At 43.2% G+C, this 21,753-nt stretch overlaps 1 protein-coding gene across 1 annotated transcript; it reads right to left on the reverse strand.

Annotated features, from left to right (window-relative positions):
• Positions 1-7,051: 7,051 nt before the first annotated feature.
• On the reverse strand, positions 7,052-20,869 carry CFAP161 (cilia and flagella associated protein 161). Its single transcript, XM_077829094.1, has 7 exons — positions 20,783-20,869; positions 13,865-13,954; positions 13,440-13,678; positions 11,721-11,805; positions 9,786-9,944; positions 8,295-8,368; positions 7,052-7,247 (listed from the first exon to the last, which is right to left on the reverse strand). The coding sequence occupies exons 1-7, from the start codon at positions 20,867-20,869 to the stop codon at positions 7,052-7,054; spliced, it is 930 nt and encodes a 309-aa protein (XP_077685220.1).
• Positions 20,870-21,753: the final 884 nt, after the last annotated feature.

Genomic DNA, 21,753 nt, shown 5'->3' on the forward strand with positions numbered 1-21,753 from the left:
CTTCATGGACTGTCCTGTCCTGCTGTGATTATAAAATGGCACAGAGGAAAAAATAATTAAACACAATAATTATTTCTGATTTAAAAATAGTGTATTTCTACCTAAGTTAAAATTGTTCTATATCAAAAGATTAAAAAATTTAAAACATGAAAAATGAAGTTTTATCTGTTGAAAATATACAACAGATATAGAGTGTTGCTTATCCTCCCCCTCCAGTCCCAATGTAAGAGTATTGTCCAGTAAGAAAGTGACATTCTCCCTTCCTCCGGTGCATTAAGGCCCCTCTTGCATCTTTTGCTTAAGCCCTAGCCATCACCAATCATCTCTCTTTCCCATCTCCAGTTATAGGATTCAATTCCTTAATATAGTGCAGAAAAATTTAATCGGAATGATTTTGTTCCCCAGTCTCTATTATTCAGCTCTGCTACTGCTGGAACCATGAGGTACCAATACTGTTGGACCCCATAACTGGTCCAAGCCACCCAGAGACCCTATCAGCCATGGCTCATGCATCCAGAAGTACCCCACCTTAATCTGAGAGTGGGAGGCAAAAACCTCCTGAATCATTTTGCTACAATTATAAAGGAAATTACCCCCTAATGTGAGAGGAAAGGGATGGAGATGGTAACAGGGCTGCCTATAATGGGGATAAAAGACTTGGTGGATTACATTTTTGCCATCCTAGCCAGAGGCCTGCTCTGTCTGTTTGGTGTGGCTGGCTCTGTGTCAAGATTAAGAAGCAAAGGGTGCAGTCGTGCCCTCTCAGAAGGCCAGAGCGGCCCGCGCCACTTCCAGCTTTTGAGGTCCCTAGCCATAATAAAAATAAAAAATGATGACACATGAAAACAAAATAAGGCACCAAAAAAAGAGTGAGTTATAATTTGAATATTTTTTTATTTAACAAATGCTCTTCTAACCTTTTTCTGTGCAAATGCACTAATTATTGAGGAAAAATCTAGCTTTCGTGCAATGTCACAGTTGATATTAAGCATGGCGAGCCCATTCAAACACTCTTGTCCCATAGTTGAATGGTGATAGTTCTTTACCTGCTTCAACGCATTGAAGGTGCATTCACCTGAAGCCACTGATGCAGGCAAACTGACAAAAATACACAATGCAATTTTGATATGAGGAAACATACCATGGAGTCCAAGTTTGAGTATTTCTTGAATTCCTTTGGCTTGCAATCCAATTTAAAGTTCGTGGAATATATTCATTTGAGGAAGATGACCTTGTCACTGAGATCTTTTGAGATTTCTTTGTTGTACTGTTGCTGAAATTGTTCAGCTGCAGAAAGTAGATCTTCATTCCTCAATCTGTTGAATTGCCAAAGAAACCCAAAAAGGATACAAATTAGTTGCAGTGACTCAAATCAATGTGTAAGACCTAACTGAATAGAGTCAATGATGACAAGGAAGACACTGTACCCTAAAATGCTGCTCGCATCAGATTCAGTAGATGAAATGCCAATATTCTGTGCTAATTTGCACTCAGTCAGGATCGCATCCCATTGTTCATGAATCTGTTGAATGTCATTGATAAGACTTTCCGTGTTATCGCTCTCAACATCAAGTGTAGCATTGCATGCTTCAATTACCAGATTAGTTTGGTGGATCATTGAAAGTAGCTTCATCCACAAAGATGACATCAGAATGCATTCAAATTTGGACATGTGCTTCTGAATAGACTGAAGTTCAGTTTGAGCCTGTGCAGTGAGATTGAGAGATTCAAGCTCGTTTAAAGCCTTTCTCACTGAATTCAGATGCTGTGCAACTGGTTGAACACCATCAATCCATGCAGACCATCTAGTTTTGGACATCTCATGCAGGGAAACAGGAAGATATTTGCTTCAGAATTTCCCACCTTTGTGAACTGCAACTGAAGAGATTGTACATTTGCTGAACAGTTCCAAAGTAAGTAATTGCCTCCTTGCATGATTCAGCACAGTCAACACCTACAAGGTTTAGTGTGTGATTTCCACATCTGGAAAAAATACAGTTTGAATTATGCTCAACAGAACTGCTTGTACACCTTTGTATTTCCCAGCCATATTAGATCCACTGTCATAGGCTTGACCAATCGAGACTTGAAAATCTAACTTAAAACCTAGAATTGCTAGTACTCAAGCAGCAATTTCTTTCCCAGTTTTTCTCATTAAATTATCAAACAAAACTTTCTTCAACTGAAAATTTTGAGCTGTCTACAATCTTAACATATCGAATAACTATAGCAGTCTGTTCCTTGTGAGAACAATCTGGACTGGCATCAACAATGATTGAAAAATAATTGGCATTTTGAATCTCATCAAAAATTGTTGTTTGTATGAATGACCCACATAGCTCAAAAAACTCATTTTGTATGCATGTGGAGAGATAATGGACTTGCACGCACTTTTGACTCTCTTGCAATTCTCAAACACGTTTAACATGCTCTGATAAAAGTGAGTCATATTTGCTGAGGAGCTCTACTATGCCTAGAAACTTTTCATTTGCACGATCACCAATACGTTGACTGGAACCAAAGAAAGCCAATCCCCGCTCAGAAAGAAAAAGAATGACATTCAGGATGCTCTCAAGAAGTTTCTTCCAGTTATTAGTTTCTGTAGAGAGTTCAGTCGAGAGTAAATTCTCAAGTGAACTTTCAGTTGATGCTGTCCTACTGGCTGATGCATGCATGAAACCATGCAACACGGTTTTCTCTGTGTGATGTTGAACTCTCATGTGCTTCTCAGTCTTTCAATTTCCTCCAACCTCTGTTGATGCTCAGTTGATGCTGATTGATCAGAGAGAACTGATGCATTTGCAGCACTTTTGATCAAAATGAAGCATGGTGCACAGTACGAAGATTGTTTCTCTGTACTCCAGCATAACCAGTCTCTTGTACAGTTCTCACCATTTGGAAGAGTTTTTGTCAGCAGATGAGTAGGGAAAGCATGATTATCAGCATCTCATGGAATGTTACTTGGAATCTCAAAACAACTAATTTGAAGAAAAGATTGCATTTAGGCAGAATTGCTCTTGTCAATGATTCCAATGTCAATTGTAGTCAAACCTGTAGTACTCATGAATTGCTCTTGCTGTGTAAGATCTACATCTTCCTGTTGCTGTTGAGTTTCTTGATCGCACACAGGATCTTCTGCTGCATCTGTTCTGTTGGCACATCTCCTTCTTGACTACTATCCTCATGTTCAGGTATTGGCATTGAAATATCACCCTTTGCAGTTGCAGAGTTTTCATTATCTGTAGCATTGTTTTGTTGGGTAAGGTGTGTTTAAGAAATGAAGTTATTCATTTTGAGCTCTTAGCTGCTGCTTCGCTAACTTATTTTTGCTGTCTCTTGCTTACACCACTTTCAAATCTCCTCTTTATAGTGATCATCTGATTTATTTACACCTGAAATGTTCTAACGTAAATATGTAGCCTATCCACACTTGAAATATTCTACTTTAAACATGTACACAAATGCTGAATGGTACAGAAATGCTGAAAAGACTTAAAACGAAGGAACACTAATTAAGGGACACAAAATGAAACAGTCAGATAGGTTATTATCCTTACCATTGAATCAAAACTCAAGCACTCAAGGTATAATATAACAGACTGAGCTGAAGACAAAGGGATGACATATATATTGTAAACACAGCCATGGATACAGACAGAGGGATAATGTCCAAACATTTCAAATGTGTGTCCTCACAAAACTCACTGTACAAGATTGTCCTCACAAATTTTCACCTTGAATCTGGGCCTATAGACTATGAAAGCCGATGATGATGGCCAAGCTACCAAGCTAGGGCTCAACCAACCAACCAGTCACCTTTTTTAGCTACCATATGAAGATAATAATGAGGAATTCACATACATAAATAATTCCTTAGTCAACTAGATATAAAACTATAAAGACACTAAAATGTAACTATTCCCAATCTTTCAACACGCACTTGATCCAGCACCAGCCACTAGTGGTGGTTTGTTTATATAATCAGCTGATCTGAGAGGACACGTTCATCATGGTCTAAACTTGTACCATCAGAACTGATATATTTTTATTAATATTTATGAACATTTTAACTCTTTAATATGACAAAATCTTTATCAGTCAACAAAAAAGTTATGTCTTTTACCAAATCATATCTCTTATTTGCTTAAATTTGCAGCTCTAAGCTGAGAGAGTGTGTCACATTTTGGTCCGATAGGGATGCGCATAAAAACAAGTTGTGAAACTTATCAAATGCCAACAAGTGTCTAAATTTGAGGCTCCCTTTGAGCTTGAGGCCCAGGCCAAATGGCCCTCCTGCCCCCACCCCTTCTGATTGGCCCTGGGTGCAGTTAAAAGACCCAATCCTCAGAAGTAAATAAATAACCTTCTCCTTGGAAAAAAGAATCTAAGCAGGGGGCTTTCTGCAGCATGGGGCCAGCACGTAACTCTCCTTCCCTCCCTCTGCACAAAAAGAAGCCAGAATGTTAAGTATATATACCAAGTGTGCACGAAGAAACAAGCCACCATCATGCAAAGAAGTCTAAATCAAGCTTGTTCAGATTTTGAGTCGATATTGAGCCATATAACATTTTATATTAAAGCCCTATATATTCACCACCACAGTGGTCAAAATACAAGTGTGCATGTTATTGAACGCTGAGTTTTCCCAGTGTATCAGATACAAAAATACCTATTCTAAGTAGGATTATAGAGTTTTATTGCAAAAATCTGCAGATTTTTAATAATCCCCAAATATCTCTCTAGAACTAAGATTGCTGTATACAGAGTAGGTAGGTACAGTGGCACTAAAACAGTTTATGCTGTCTATCACATATTGCACCTAGGAGTACTTGCTTCTATGTTTAGAAAATAAAGGAAACAGGTTCTAAAGATACTCTTTCCTATAAACTTGTCTTAGTTCTTGTTTTCCATTCCTGTTAGCTGTCTTTCAGAAACTGACTTCATGTGTCCTTATGCCTAGTTTTGCTTCCGAAAAATTAAATTTCATCTTCTAAAAACAGGAAACACCTAATGGCCTTAATTCAAACCTGTTGTAACTTGATTAAGTTTTGTTGAGATATATATCAGGGATGATTTGGATTAAAATGTTTAAAGCAGTTCAGATGGACTGGTTTTTTTAAAAAGGTTGCCATCGTGTGGCCAGTGTTGAGAACTGTATGATTATACTAAAATCTTAGAAATACAGACTAACACGGCTGCTACTCTGAAACCTAAAATCTTAGAGAAACTCAATTTTAAAAAGAAATTCAGATTTTAAAAAAGAGATTAATTTTGTATACTATAACATATCATGATGCTATTACATTATAAAAATACGGAGTTAGATTGTAATGGAGTCATCTGTTAGAGAAATAGCCAAGGTAAAAAATGTATGCGACTAGTTTATATCTTGTGAAATTCAAATTCTTCCCTGTTATAAAGCACTTGTTTTTCTTTGTCTAACAATATACTATGTTAAAATAGGTTACGGTTTTGGATTATAACTGCAAACAGTAAGATACTTTTATTTTTAGCATTTGTAAGCACTGCAAGCAACAACTGTAGATTGATTAAGGAGGCAGGAAAATTTAGAGGACCATTAACCAGGCACATTGTTACCACTAAACCATCACAGTAGCCAGATCTGTTTGTTTATCATCTGCCATTTGGCATGATCATGGGAAAAGGGCAAAGGACAATTCTATGAACAATATATTTGGCTTATTGTGGCAAGAGACCATCCAAAAAAGTTACACAGAAGACAACCCATTCAATCAGTTGCAAACCAAGTGCTTATTTTTGTTTACTTTCTTTTTAAAGTTATCACTGCACCTACAAGGACTGGAATTAACTAATGTATATGACAGAAAAACTCACTGGGTACTGTAGACCAATATGAAATGTATAGATTTGTACACAAACATCAGTAGCTTTTCAGCTTTGCAGCACGCAAATGGATGATCAGTTTTTCTTAGTTTCATAATTTTTTGTCTTTATTTCTTGTTCTCCAGGAAGAAGAATTTGATAATTTATATTGGATGCAGGCAGTGGTTCAAAAGTCCTAGGCACTGGGTTTGAATCAGACAGACTCTAGAAATAGAGCTCGGAACCATGACAGGGTCAAATCAGCCCTTGCAGAGTTACTTGAAACTTATTTTGGTAAAACTTTAAAAACCAAGGTCTTGTCTGAATTGCATGGACATTAAAGATTCCTCGCCATTTTTATAAGAATAGAGGTTTTTCTTAGTACCTTTGGCCAAAAATTCCCTTTCCTCCCCTTGTTGTGCACCAATAGCTTTTCTGAGTGCTGCTGCTCTTCCATCCCAGAGACAGCTGCACGATTCCTGTAGGCCTTGCAGTTGTGGAGAAAAGCTTGAATACATGATTCCTAAAGGCTCGAAATCCAAAAGGCAAATGTAAAGAATTTTACTATTACTAGTAAACATTACTATTTTTTTTAAAAGTCATAATTTGTAAGCCAATTTTTTGAGGCCTGATTTATGATTTTTGAACACTTGGCAATGCTGTGCTAACCACAGAAAAGAGTGAGTTCAAATGACTTAAGGTTCCTCTGAGTTGGTCTTTAAGTGCCGAAGATTCCAATGATAAGCTGGCATGCCGTCGGCTTTTAATGTTTTGGGAACTACCACATATCCATTATCCTTAAAAAGAAGACAGTGGGTTATTTTGAAAGAAATTGTTAAATAAGTTCTTAGGACTGTTAAGTTAAGGAAATTCCATTAGTGTTACTAATTTCTGACACATCTGTTACCATCAGTGAATGTCAAAATGGGAAAATCAAGCCTTGCTTGTATATGGATCACCAATTTTATTGACCAAATTCTGTCCTCAGTTACATTTAAGCTAAACCCCACTGACTTCAGTGAGGTTTCCCAGTGTAATTAATGGCAGATTTTCATAACTACTTATAAAATAAATGAATCTAGGGTTAAAAATGGAATGTGAATAGAGAAAGTGTGAAGTGCACTCAAAGCTCTAATTATCGTCATCAAAATTAAAATTTTCACTTTGTGAAAGCATAAATAAAATGAAACTCTTTGACCATTACATTCTATGTTCCTGCATAAAGTTCATTCTTCTCTCTCTCTCTGGTCTCCTCTGAGGGAGGCTTAGGTCTGTCAAACATAGTAATTCCATCATCACTGGGATTCGCAGTTACTATTAACCAGTAATTCTTATCTTCCTCAGCTTTATGGGAATCCAGATAGGTGTGACAGATGACTTCATATTCCTTTCCAAAGTATGACCTGTCAAGAGAAAATAGTAGCACGGCTAGATATAATGATTATACACTCCATTCTCTCTGTCTCCAAAGTTAACGGTGAGTCACTATAAACTGTAAATTACTCCTCTAACCAATTTGCAAATACCTTTTCTCATATCGTTTTTGGTTTATTAAGCCATATTATTCATGCATTTTAAAAAACTTTATTTGTCAACTATAGTTTTAGAAATCAAAAGCCAAGAGGAAAAGGCAGCACTGGTCCAGATTCATCCAGCTAAATCCCAAAGCTCTCCAGGGAGTATTCATTCATCCTGAGGAAGAGCAGGTGTTGCTGCTGCCTGCCTTCCTTAAGAATTTCCACTGGTGAATGGCAGCTCTTTTTAGTTGGGGTGCTACAGGTGCCTGATTGATATAGGCTTGCACTGAAAACACCCAGTTCCCCAGCCAACTCTACCGATTTTGGGGGCTGTACTACAGGCTCCCTGGCTATCACCATTTCAACCTCACCCCAGCAAACTTTCTGCCTCAAAGGCCTCCATGAGGGTCTGATATAGATTCTGAGCTGAATTTTGTTTGGAATTAAATGAGAAAGAATTGTTACACTCATGAACAATGTAGAGTCAAAATACTAATTCAATGCAGAAGTTACACTCACACCAATATATTTTCTTGTTTTTTGTGAGAGTTCTATGTATCCTACATGCAATTTCCTGCATTGTTTTAAAATATATTTTTCCTCATACCCAACTTTCTCTCCAAATAAAGGACTACAATTGGTCAGCATATCCAAAGGAGGACCTGAACCATCCAAGAAAGAGAGAAGTCTGGAAATCTGAGGGGAAAATGTGAAAAAGGTTGAGCTGATTGATTGCAGACCCAGGGTAGAACTAAATTACAGCCTGACAAGAAATTGAGAGTGAGTGAGAGTGTTCTGCACTCTTTTTGTTTTCTCACTAAATGTGTGACTTGTCTCATTGCTTATATTCTTGCTATACTGAACTTGTACATCATTATATCATGATTAATGAAAAACATCCCTGATATTTTTATTGTCATAAATTACACTTACCTTAGACAATAGTTCCTAGGAACTGCTAAACCCCGATTTGTATGACAATGAGTGATAAGGACTTTAGTGTTTGCCTAGAGAAAGAATAAACAAAAGAATCTTTTTCACAGACATTTTAAAGACTGCTGTTAAATAGTCTTTTTGCTGTGCAAGTGAAATGTTTTGAGTTAGTAAATATAACATGTTAAAAACACAAGCTCTGATTCTGGGCCGCTTTGTACCTCATTGATACTGGACTGTCTGGGCTGGTCCAGCCCCCAGTGTAAATAAACTGGTTTTACAACTTAACTGCAACGATCCCCAGCAGCCCACAGTAGCTGAATGTATAGCATTCTGGCTATTCCCACTCATAGAATCATAGAAGATTAGGGATGGAAGACACTTCAGGAGGTCACCTAGTCCAACCCCCCTGCTCAAAGCTCTCTCCTCCACTACACTTCTTCCCTTCGTGGGCATGCTCCAGTGCTGTGTAAAGCCACGGAATGGTCCTATGCCACCAGAGGAATCCCAGTTTCACTGGGTGTTTCCTGGTGGAGAGATCCTTCTGGTTTCCACAATAAAATGTGCTGGAGCACAGTCTAGAATTGGGGCCTCTGCATTTTTAAAAATAGATTTTTACTGCATTGTTACATTTTTGCAAAGAGCGCTTTTAATTTATTTGTAAAGTGCAACAAGATTGATCTTAAATTAACCTGTTTAAAAATATTTTTAAAACTGCCATGAAAAGAGAATATAATCTTAAATCAATTACATAATTTTAACCAGGTTTTGAGAGTCAGAAACTTAATAGAAATATATTACAACAGAAGTAGTGGCTGGCAGTGGAGGAACAGTTATATTTATAATATAATATCATTACTTCACATTTCCCTTGAACTATAAAGGTCTTACCTGAGGGATCTCTAAGCATTTTAGAAGCATTAATTAAGCTTCCAGCACCTCTGTGAGGTAGGTATTACATCCAAGTTACAGATACATACTGAGGTTAGCAGCCACATTTTCAAAAGTGGCCACTGATTTTGGGTACCTCCATTTTTGGGAGCTTTGTGGGCCTCATTTTCAGAAGTACATAGCAGTCACAGCTCCTACTGTTAGAAGTGGAATTGCAGATACTCGGTGCTTCTGAAATTCGGGAGGGGGTTACAAATTCAGCTCCAGATTCTGAGGCACCCAAAATCAATGGCCACTTTTTAAAATTTTGGCCAAAATATTTATCCTAATTGCACAGCAAGTCAATCCCAAAGTTAGCATTGGAACCCAAGAGTGCTGAATCCTAGCCTCCTGCTCTAACAATTAGCTATCATTGTCAGGCTGTTTCCCCTCGTAATAACAGTTAACATTTTATATATGGAAAAATTTGCTTTTCACCATGACTTTCAGAATACTGCAGACAATAAAATGGGTGCAACTTTCTTTTAAATGGTTTATCGATAGCATTAATTAAATACTCTTAATATTTACTATTGTTTTACTTTCTATATAATTGCTTACAGGAACTGGAAATCCTTCATATTCAAGACGCAGCTGTGGATCCAAAAAGGTAGCTTGCCAGCAAGTCAGATAGGAGAGCTCATCTGTCAAAAACACTTGCTGAAGGTATGATTTTTTAGCAAATCTCACAAATGATTTATGGTCACTTGCAAGATATAACTGTAAATGGAAACATACATGAATGGCAATATAAGTTTAAATGATTAAACTACTAAGTTACTACAGAAAAAAGAACAATTGTTTGCATTTAGCAATGTCACAAATTTATATAAAATAATTTTAAAACACTCAACTAGTTTTTAACAATTGTTTACAAAAATGATTCTTTTTGAGCACAGAGTCTGTTTTATTCCAGAATCAAAAAAAAAAAAAAAATTGGTGAAGAAGAGTTGTATATCTGTGCAAGCAAAGAAGTGTAAGACCAACATGAAAGAGTATACAAAAAATACCTGTAAAAAACATGGGGTTACCTTTTTACTTCAGAAGTAGTATTGTATTTCTGATGTTGAAATATGTACTTCTACTGTTAGGGCTGATCCAGTGCTCACTGATTTAAATGAGCATTGGATTGGACCCCAAACATATAGCAGTTATAAAAAACAACTGTTTTTTCAACACTAGGAGCAGATACTTTGTGAAAAGTCAGTCAGTCAATTCTCCTGAATTCAAAACTCTTAACTATAACAGACACTACATGACTGATGAGCTTATGAATAGCGTGCCGCATTCAAATTGAACAAGTGACTTCAAAAAGAGTGAGATTATAGAAGTTAAGCACTGATATATAAATGAGATCTGCATTCCAAAAGGTCACTGTGATTACAAAGATACAGGCAAGGTTGCTCGGCCAAAAAAAATTTATAAGTGGTACTTATAGTGGCTTTGTACATTGTCCTCTGATTCTGCATTCTTCCTGTCTTCTGAACAGACACAATATTAACATTTACTAGAATCCTGCTGCCTGACTCAGATTAAGACACTAACATTTTACTTACTTTAAAAAATACAGACTTTCATTCACAGGTTCCAGATTTTCCAAGTCTCTTCCATTTGCAGGAGAGAGTCTCTTGTTCTCAATTCATTTAAAGGCAGAGTTTAAAACATCAGCCTTCCTGCATTTTGTGGTGTGTTTCATGAGATATTTAAAATGTCCCTCACTCAAATCACCTGAGTTTCATAGTCCTGGACTGCATTCCTGATCCCTAGAAATTTGGTAAAGCTCTCTGAATAGGTGTTGCATTTGAGACAAGCCATGATAAGGAAATGCAAGTAAATATTTGTTTTTAGGGGGATTTTTTTCTGAAAGCCCCAAATAGTTTATTCATACAGGATGGTGATTTGGCTATAGGGTACCTTCTATGCAAATGTTAACTGTAGATTTTAATATATTGATAGCTAAACATATATGCTATGAATATGACCAAATGACAGTCACACTATTACTGGCCAGGAGACAGGGGACCAGAGTCTTATCTCAATTACACTGGTGTAAGTGCAGATTAACTCAATTGACAGTCAGTGCAGTTGCTCCCACTGGCCGCGGTTCTTCGCTCCAGGCCAATGGGGGCTGTGGGAAGTGACACGGGCTGAGGGATGTGCTGGCCGCCCTTCCTGGAGCCCCCATTGGCCTAGAGAGGCGAACCGTGGCCAGTGGGAGCAGCGATCGGCCGAACCTTCGGACACGGCAGGTAAACAAACCGGCCCAGACCACCACGGGCTTTCCCTGAACAAGCGGCGCCCATAGTTTGAGAACCACTGCTCTACAGTATATAGCTAATCCCCTCTCCTCACATGAAGTGCTCCAGATTCATTCTTTGCTTAGTAATAACTATTGCATATTTTATTGCAGAAAAATAGCATGCAAAATATGTACAGTAACCTAATTTATAGTATCAATATGTACTACAATTTCAGTTTACACCTGTATTGACTTACCATTTGATCGGTAAAACCGCCTGTTGCCCCAAGACCAAAATTCTGCCCAAATCTAATGGGTTCACCCATAGAATTTCCTTCAACACTGTTAACATAGGAAAAGAACCATATAAATTGAAATATGCCATATGCATTGATGTGTGTGTGTGTGTGTGTGTATTTATGTGTGTGTGTTCAGAATTATTTATTATAGAAGAGGCTGGTGTCACTGCTTATTATTAAGGTTGCTATTAGAAAATACATTATAGAAAGAGTTGGAATTTAAATAATTTACTACATAAATATGTAATCCTCAGAGTGGAAAATTAGGCTCTCAATGCTATTTTTCAGCTGCATACATTAAACACATAGGCTGGGATTTTCAAAGGAGATTGGTGCACAAATATTGTTGAAATTCAGAGGGAGTTCAGCACTTAATTCCCTTAGACTCCATTGAAAATCCCAATCTATATGTTTAATTCATGTATCTGAAAAAGCCCTGCCAAAAAGCAAAAGGAGTGTTTCCCTGTAATTTATCATGTTGTTTAGTTTTCATATCGATTTATCATCCATTTCAATGCAAAAAATAAAAATAAACTCTGCTAATGAAATGTCAAAGTTGAGAATTTATATTCAAAAGTCAAGTTGACACAGTAACGTTAACTCATTTCCTTTGATCATAAGTATTATTCCATAACACTGATATATTTTGTTAAAGGGGCACTGCTAGGCAGTGGTACAACCTCATAAAAAGATAGGAAACTGAAAATGCTTTAGTCCTGTAGTTACATTTATCAGGGCAACAACATGTCCCCATCATCCACTTCAGTGGTTATGACTAGGCCATCAGATTAAAATTACATCATCTTTTCCCTTATCTATATTACCAATTCTGAAATAATTTTAAAAATAAACTTAACTTTACAAAATTTATGCCGTTTATTTACTTTTTTAGATTTTGGTGAGTTTACAGATCCAGGTTTTTTGTTTCCAGTCAATGTCAGCATCTAGTTCCCTTCCATTAGCACAATGATACAACATTTGGCTTTTAAACCCACAGCAGAGAATGTTTAAATAAATAAAAAAATATTTTTGGAATTTCTTTTTAGTTCATGAAAACATTCCTATCTACATAGAAGTGGTAGACTCTATGTACACATATAATAGAAAGACAGCCTCTACCCCAAACAGTTTACAATTTAAGTATGGCATCTTTTCTAACATTCTGAAGAACTATCCAGAGATACTGCTCAACTTTTAGCATGTCAGGGCAGAGAGCCACTCTTTGCTCTTTTATGTTCTTGCACAGAAGAAGGAAGTATGTAAGATTTAACTAATTCTCATAACATCCATGCAAGGTAACTAGTTATGTTTGTAAATGCTTTGTTAACTAAAAATATTGCTCTATGTCAAAAATAAGCTGTAGAATTTATTCAACTTTAAAATATTTGTTAGTTTATGAAAAATAAATACAGTGAGACTGATTCTGCTTTTGCACCAGATTTATACTGATGTAATTTCTTTGATTTCATTGGAATTACTGGATGCACACTGGCATGAGAACAGAATCGGGCCTAATGTGTAATAAAAATTAAGCCATTAGTCTGAAATCAATAAAATGTTCCGCGACACATTGATTTTCATTTTTAAGGAAGTTCATTGTCTATTTCACAAAATAAGATCAAACCTTAAAACAAGGGTTTAACTACTACTGAATCTACTGAATGCAAGACTCCACACCTTAGGATATGAAATGCATTTCGACCAACAGGGTTCACACTTTTTACTGCACTCACTCCACAGGGGACTTGCAATGACTCAGACGTATGTACTGTTATATCATCTGGATTAACAGCCAAAGTTAGATTGCCACACGCTGCAGAGTAATTCTCCGTAGGTGATTTCTTGTTTTCAGGGCTCAAAAGCATCACAGTGTCTCCAAAGTGAATAAATCCATCTTTCGAAACTGATAGTTGCATCTAAGTTAAAATATACATAGATTTGTATAGACTGTTTCAATTTGTTTTAAAATTATTGAAATTATTGTACTGTATCATACAGAATGCTAAAACATCGTATTCTCACTACACAGATGCTAACGATTCACTGCAACAACATTTCATAAGCGGTGAAGCGGAATGGATGAAAGGCTAAGAACTCATTACCTGCTTTAAAAAATTATTTTTAAGTCTCCTTGATTTCTGTATTAGAAGTTCACCTTTTTCTCTTTTATACAAAAAGTCTTTCAAGAGGTCCTGTTCAAAAACAAAAGTGAGAAATTAAACATAGTATCCAGCCTTTTTAAAATCATCTCAGCTTTAAATGCAATTTAAATATTTTTTTAAAATGGCCCCATTTAGGTGGAAATCAACGTATAGGTACCTCTGTGGCAGGTGGCTCACAAATATTCCAGGAACCTGAGTCTGATCTCACACTAGTTTTACACTGAGGGTAAACCCATTAACTTCAATGGAGTTACTTCCCATTTACACCAAGGCCTGGTCTACTCTACAGTGTAAGGTGGACTTAAGGCAGCTTACGTCAACCTATCTATGGGCTTGACTCCACTTACCGGGGTATTGACGTGCGGTGATCGATCCACTGGGGGTGAATTTAGCGGGTCTAGTGAAGACCCACTAAATCAACCACCAATTGTTCTCCTGTCAACTCCGGTACTTCACCGGAAGAAGAAGCATAAGGTAAGCTGACACCTCTATAAGTCGACCTAAGGTACATTCATGTAGCTGGAGTTGCATAACTTAGGTCGACTTAACCCCGTAGTATAGACCTGCCTGTGTAAGTGTCTTCACAAAAATTTCGTTCACACTGCCATAACTGCTCAGCTACGCAGACTTAATAACTCCACCTCCATGAGAAGGATAGAGTCAATGTCGATGTAGTTAGGTCAACATGGTGTTAGTGTAGACCAGTGGTTCTCAACCTGCAGCCCACTTGCAGACCAAATAGCACACAACTGTGGCCCATATGACATCCATCGGGCCATTACAGGTAGTATATATATATTGTGTTGATGTGGCCCATATAACACATAGAGAAGTGCACCAGCCCATAATGGTAAATAGGTTGAAAACCACTGGTGTAGATACTGCATTGCTTACATAAGACAGTTACCTTTTCCGTAACTGGTGTTCTTCAAGATGTGTTGCTCATGTCCATTCCATATTAGGTGTGTGTGCTCGCCACATGCACCGGTGCCAGAAGTTTTTCCCTCAGCAGTATCCGCAAGGGACTGGCTCTGATGCCCCTTGGAGTGGCACTCGCATGGCGCGGTATAAGGGGCGCTGCCGGCTCCCCCCACCTTCAGTTCCTTCTTGCCAGAAACTCCGACAGTGGGGAAGGAGGGTGGGTCATGGAATGGACATGAGCAACACATCTCGAAGAACACCAGTTACGAAACAGGTAACTGTCTTTCCTTCTTCAAGTGCTTGCTCATGTCCATTCCATATTAGGTGACTCCAAAGCAGTAGCCCTGGAGGTGGGTAGGAGTTCACTGATGTGTAGATTGCAACACAGCTCTGCTGAACCCAGCGTAGTCCCTGGCCCGCTGAGTGATGGCATAATGAGTAGTAAATATGTGGGCAGAGGATCATGCTGAAGCTCTACAGATGTCCTGGATAGGGATGTGCGCCAGGAAGTTCGCCGAAGACGCCTGAGCTCTCGTCAAGTGGGCTCTGACAATCGGCGGTGGCAGAACCCCCGCCAGGTCATAACAGGGTGATCAAATTGGAAATCCTCTGCCAGGACACTGGATGACTCTTCATCCTATCCGCTGTAGCGATGAAGAGTTGAGTCAATTTACGGAAAGGCTTGGAACTTTATAAATAAAAACCAAGGCCCTCCAGATGTTCAGGACATGAAGACGCCTCCCTTCACTGGTCTTGTGCGGTTTGGGACAGAACACTGGGAGGAAGATGTCCTGGTTCGTATGGAGGGTGGAGACCACCTTTGGCAGGAAAGCCGGGTGGGGCCACAACCAAACCTTATCTTTGTAGAAGACCATGTACAGCAGTTCTGAGGTCAAGGCTTTAATTTCCGAGACCTGTCTTGCCGATGCCACCGCCACCAGGAACGTGACCTTCCATGACAGATGGGACAGGGAGCAGGAACCCAGAGGTTCAAAGGGTGGGACAGTCAGCCTAGAGAAGACCAAGTTAAGATCCCACTGTGGGACAGAAGCCCATACCTGCGGGAAGAGTCTCTCCAGCCCTCAAGAATCTGACTGTCATGTCATGGGAGAAAACCATCTGTTCTTGGATTGGCGGATGAAAAGCAGAGATGACTGCAAGATGCACTCTAATGGAAGTGTGTGCTAGGCCCTGGTTCCTCAAACGGAGCAGGTAGTCCAGGACAGCCTATATGGAGGAACGCAAGGGAGAGATGAACCGTTCAGATGCCCAGAGGGAAAACCTCGTCTACTTGGCCAGGTAAATCAGTCTAGTTGAGGGCTTCCTACTTTCCAGGAGGACCTGTTGGACTCCTTCCAAATAGGTCCATTTCTCCAGGTGCAGCCACACAGCATCCATTCAAAGAGGAGGAGGGACCCAAGGTTGGGGAGTAAGAGGTGACCATGGTCCTGCGATAACAGATCTGGTCGGTTGGGCAGGGGCCAGGGAAGGGCTGCTGAAAGGATCATGAGCGTGCCGAACCAATGCTGGTGAGGCCATGCCAGGGCGATCATGATAATCTGCGCCTGGTCTCTCTTGATCTTTGCCAGGGCCCTGCTGATGAGTGGAATCAGAGGGAACGTGTACATCAGGATCCCTGACCACATCAGGAGGAAGGCATTGGAGAGGGAATCCTTGCTCAGACCCTCTCGAGAACAAAATTGGTGGCATTTCCTGTTCTGTCTGGTAGTGAACAGGTCCACCTGGGGAGTTCCCCACCTTTCGAAGATCATGCAGGCTACCTCTGGATGGAGTGACCACTTGTGGTGCAAGGAGAAGTCCCTTCGGACTTGAGACCTGGAGCTGCTCTTGACAAGCCAGTCGTCGAGGTACAGGTAGATTTGGATACCCTGGCGCCTGAGGTAAGCCGCTACTACCAACATGCATTTTGGTAAACACCTTCAGTGCTGTCACCAGGCCAAATGGGAGGACTATAAACTGGTAATGGTGGGGCTCCACTGCAAACCGGAGGAAGTGTCTGTGTCCTTGAAAGATCGCTATGTGGAAGTATGCGTCCTTCAAGTCGAGGGCCGCATACCAGTCTCCCAGATCCAGGGAGGGGAAAATAGAAGCCAGAGAGACCATGAGGAACTTTAGCTTCTGTGGGTACTTGTTGAGGTCTCACAGGTCCGGAATGGGCCATAGACCACCCTTGGCCTTTGGGATTAAACTTTGGGAGGAACTTCTTTCACTGCATCCAGCTGTAGTAACCTCTTTACCTTCTGTGCAAGGAGACTCTCATGAGAGGGCTCCCTGAAGAGGGACGGGGAAGGCGGGTGAGAAGGGAGGGTAGAAAGGAACTGGAGGGTATAACCCCATTCCACTGTGTTGAGGACCCAGTGGTCCGAAGTTATAGCGGTTCACACCGGGAGGAAAGTGGAAAGGCGGTCGGACAACACTGGGAAAGATGGATCCGGGGAATAGGCTGGTAGGTCGCCCTTGGGCGCATCGTCAAAACGACCATTTGGACCCCTGCTTATTGTAGGGTTGAGCCTGACAAGTGGAGGCGAGTGGCTCAGGCGGCACTTGTAACCTTTGGCTCATTTATGGGGCTGGTCCTGCTGAGGCTGGCTCCCCTGGCCCTGAGGCTGGTGCTGTTTGAAGCGCTTATGCGCCGGGGCTGAGACGTAGAGACCCAGGGTTTTCAGGGTGGTGCGGGAGTACTTCAGGCCACGCAACTTGCTGTCTGTTTGCTCTGCAAATAGGGCCCCACCATTGAAGGGCAGGTCCTGACTGCTGGGCCTTGGTGGACAACCCAGAGAGGAGAAGCCAAGAGACCTGCCGCATGGAGATAGCGGAAGCAATAGTGTGGGCAGCAGCATCAGCAGCATCGGATGCCACTTGGAGGGACACCCTGGCCGCAGTCGTGCCTCCATTGACGATTGCTCGGAACTCCTTCTTGGAAGCCTCGGGGAGTAACCCTTCGACTTGGCCATGGCTTTCCACATATTAAATTCATATTGGCCAAGGAGGGCTTGGTGGTTGGCCACTCTCAGCTGAAGGCTGGAAGATGAATAAACCTTACGTCCAAAGAGATCCAGCCTCCTCAAGTCTTTATTTTTGGGGGTGGCCCCGGGTTGTCCTTGCCTCTCCTTGTTGTTAACCTCCTCAACCACAAGGGAATTAGGGGCTGGGTGGGAGTATAAGTACTCATGCCCTTTGGTTGGCATAAAGTACTTGTGTTCAGCCCTTTTAGAGATGGGGGCAGAGAAGACGGGTCTGCCACAGGGCATTTTGGATTTTGGAAACCCCTTCATGAAGAGGTAGAGCCACCCTGGCAGGAGCCGAGGACATCAAACAGAGAGTCTGAGGGCTCTTCCAATTCCTCTGCCTGAAACCCCGGGTTAGAAGTGACCCTCTTCAAAAATTCCTGGTGCGCTTTGGCATCATCCTAAGGAACTGGGTGAGGGGACCCTCTGATAGCTTCGTCCGGTGAGAACGAGGACGATGCCAGTGCAGCGGGAACCTCCACATCCATTGGTGGTCCAGCAGCTTGCTCCCCTGGGTCCTCCTGGACCTGCGGGGTCTTACCCCCTGAAGCCTCGTGCACCAGAGGGGGATGGGATACCGAGGCTGCTGGCCTCTCTGAGGCTCCCAACGCTGATTGGGCAGCCTGGGAAAACCCTCAAGGGTTCCACGAATACCATGGCGCCGGCCACTGCGCTTGGGGCCATGGGACAGGTTTCTGTGCTAATAATGTAGTCAGAACTGCCAGTACCAGGGCTTGTCCCACAGTCAAGGAACCTTGTTCCAAGCCGGAGCTACCAGCAGAGTGGTCACTACTGGGCGACCAGGATTGGGCTGAGCCGTGGCTCTTGTCCAACCGGTGCTGGTTGCTGCGTCCCAAAGCTGACCTGCCCAAGTGAGACTGTCTTGATCGGGCTCTTGGGGACCTACAGCGTTCGGTGGATCTGCATCAGATACCTGGTGAGCGTGCCTCCCGCTACTCGACTGGTACCAGGACGTTGAACGGGACTGAGAGCTACTATGGGCCAGTTGCTGGGAGGATCATTCTGAGTAGGGTAACCTCCATCTTGGAGACAGGTGATGACAGCCCGGTGATCGGTGGTCTCTTGTGTCCAATCAGTCCCGGGATCAGTCCCTGGCCCTTGGAGATGGTCGGGGCCGGTCCCAGAGTTCTTGCTGGGTGGCGCATGCCTCAGAGGGTCTGCACCAATCTACCAGCGAGGTATGCCTCAAGTCCCTCGATCAATGCTCCTGGTGTGGGGACCGAAGAGGGCTCCGCTGAGCCTGCCTCTCCAGTCCTGAAGCGTGACAGCTTTGGGCGGGCAAATGCTGGCGGGACATCCTTCTCGATGGGGATCGGTACCGCTAAGGTAAAGAGTCACACATAGGTCCCAACGTGGGTTTTCCCCGAGACCGGGTAACATGGGAGCCGGTGTGGGTAGCACTGGGAGCATCTGGATCTCTTGAGCTGCTCGAAGAGCTTTGAGCATTGACGGCACCTGAAGCTGCCTAGGGCCTGCACCGTTACCTGGGGTTGCAGGCAAAGCATGGGATGGGCTGCACTGCTCAACTTCAACTGGGGCCCGCCTTCCCAAAGGGGGTGTTGAGCTGCCCAGCACAGGTCATGGCTCACCCCCAGCCCTCTCCTTTCCCTTTCAGGAGGTAGGAGATCTTCCCCTCCCAGTCTTTTTCGTCTTCTTCCCCAGAGCCATGGAAGGGGACCAGTGCTAGCTTATGGACGGCGCTGGTGGAGCACTATGCACGGAGGCCGCAGTACTTGGTGTGGAATCGGATCGCTGCTCCTGTGCCGGAGTGAGTGCCTACTCCATTAGGAGTGCTTTCAGCGCTCTTCGTCTTAGGTTTAAAGAACTTGCAGATACGGCACTTGTCACTTATATGCCCTTCGCCTACGCACCTTAGGCAGCTGGTATGTGGATCGCTGACAGGCATAGGCCTTTTGCAGCTATCGCAGGGCTTAAAGCCTGGGGACCAGGGCATGCCCGGTCCCCTGGCTCAGTCCCGTTTGGGACTAACGAAAAGTTGAGAACTACTACTAAAGGTAACTAAGAAACTACTAACTACATACAACTCTACTACAGGTTTTCAAAGTTCACAAGAACAGAAAACAAAACAATGCCAGCCGAAGCAGCAGATGTTCTAGCACCGTCACTGGCGGCAAGAACGAACTGAGGGTGGAGGGAGCTGGTGGTGCCCCTTATACCACACCATGAGGGCGCCACTCCAGGGGGCGCCAGAGCCGGCGCCCTACGGATACTGCTGAGGGAAAAACTTCCAGCGCGGAACAACTGGCTTTCAAAAGCCGTCCCACAGTGCCCCACACGGAGTACGGGCGGTACAAGCTCCTGGTGAGCACGCGCACCGCCGACCCAAGGAGCCAAGAGTCGACGTGCCCTAGCGATGTAATCACTGGCTGTATGCGGAGGTAAATGAGGTCGATTTAATATTGTAGTGTGTGTAGTCAGGCCCCAAGCCACAATGAGATGGGAGTGAGTCTCCGAGGTTCACGGGAGAAGGTTCCCCCCTGAACTGGCAGCAGCGCCTGCATGGGACCCGCTGGCCCCTTCCCAGAGCCGGAGTCACAGACCGGGCTGAACCCGCTGCTCCCAGCCGCCATGGGCACCCAGCGCCCTGCCGCTCTAGGGATTAAGGAGCTGGGCACCTGCTACCCGGTCTCCTTCCCACCCCCCACCCCGGATTAACAACCGGGATGCCCCCTCCGCCCAGGACGCCACCCGGCTTTAGGGTTGCTGCTGCCTAACCCAAGGGGCTGGGGGGGGGGACGGGGACGGTAGAGGGTGCTGGTCAAAATGCGGCGGGGCGGGGGATGGGGACGGAAGAAAGGCGGGACCGCCCCTAGCCCGCCGGAGGTGGGGGGGGGAGCATCCTAGGGACTGGCAGCGGCTCCGGTACCTCCTCTAAGTACGTGTCCTCGTTCCAGTTGGCGATGCGCACCCCCGCGCTGTAGGGCTTGCCGCTCAAGCTAGCCCGGCCGTTCATGTTGGGGGGGCTCCGTTTGGGGGGGGTCAATAGTGGAGTCGGCTCCAGGCAGGCTTCTCCCGGCACGCGAGCCCGCTAGGCCGCGGAGAGTTTACTGGTTGCCAAGGGAACGGTCTTAGCTGGGGATTGGATGTTCTCGAGGGACGAGTCCGCCAATGAGGGGTGAGGGGCGGGGGTTTCCTCTGTTTTCCCAGCGCTCCAACAGCTTCCCAGTGCCGCTGGAGAGAAAGTGGGCTGGTGCTGGGGTGGAGCCTCCCTGCCCTCCCTCCCTGAGGCCGGGAAAGGGGTGTCCGGCCCCCCACTGCAGCCCTCATCTCAGACCAGGGGCGGTGGGGGCTCACTGCAGCGCTATCACGCCTGCTCCCCATGGATCTGGCTGGAGGCATATCCCAGGCAGGCTTGTTTAGCTGGTGTGGCCAAAAGAAAATGAGTTGTCGCCAAAAGTGCCCAGGCACAGAACTCTGGTGAGCTGCCCCTGGCCTGTACCTGCCCCCCAGCGTCTGCAAAACACCCCCACGCTGCAGCGTGAGCTGCCCCCTGCACTGCTCCAAGACACTGGCCTGCAAAACACCCCCACGCTGCAGCCGGAGCAGCCCCTTCACTGCACCAAGGTACTGTTGAGCTGCGTTGGTCACCCTGTATTTTCACTCATTTCTGAGGGCTGTTACTGAAGTTGCTTGGAGCATTTTTTCTTGCAAAATATTGTTCCCCCCCCCCAATGGTAAAGACAGGTTCAGAGAGATTTTAATGAAAGTATTGGCTTTTCAATCAGATACAGGTATTATGGACTCTTGACAGCCATTGACTTGTGGCAATCAAGTTCTCCTTACTACTGAAAAGACTATAGATGCTCGTGATGAGCTTGTTGGATATGCTTTAGCTAG

Source organism: Eretmochelys imbricata, chromosome 10, assembly GCF_965152235.1.
Source record: "Eretmochelys imbricata isolate rEreImb1 chromosome 10, rEreImb1.hap1, whole genome shotgun sequence".
NCBI lineage: Eukaryota > Metazoa > Chordata > Testudines > Cheloniidae > Eretmochelys > Eretmochelys imbricata.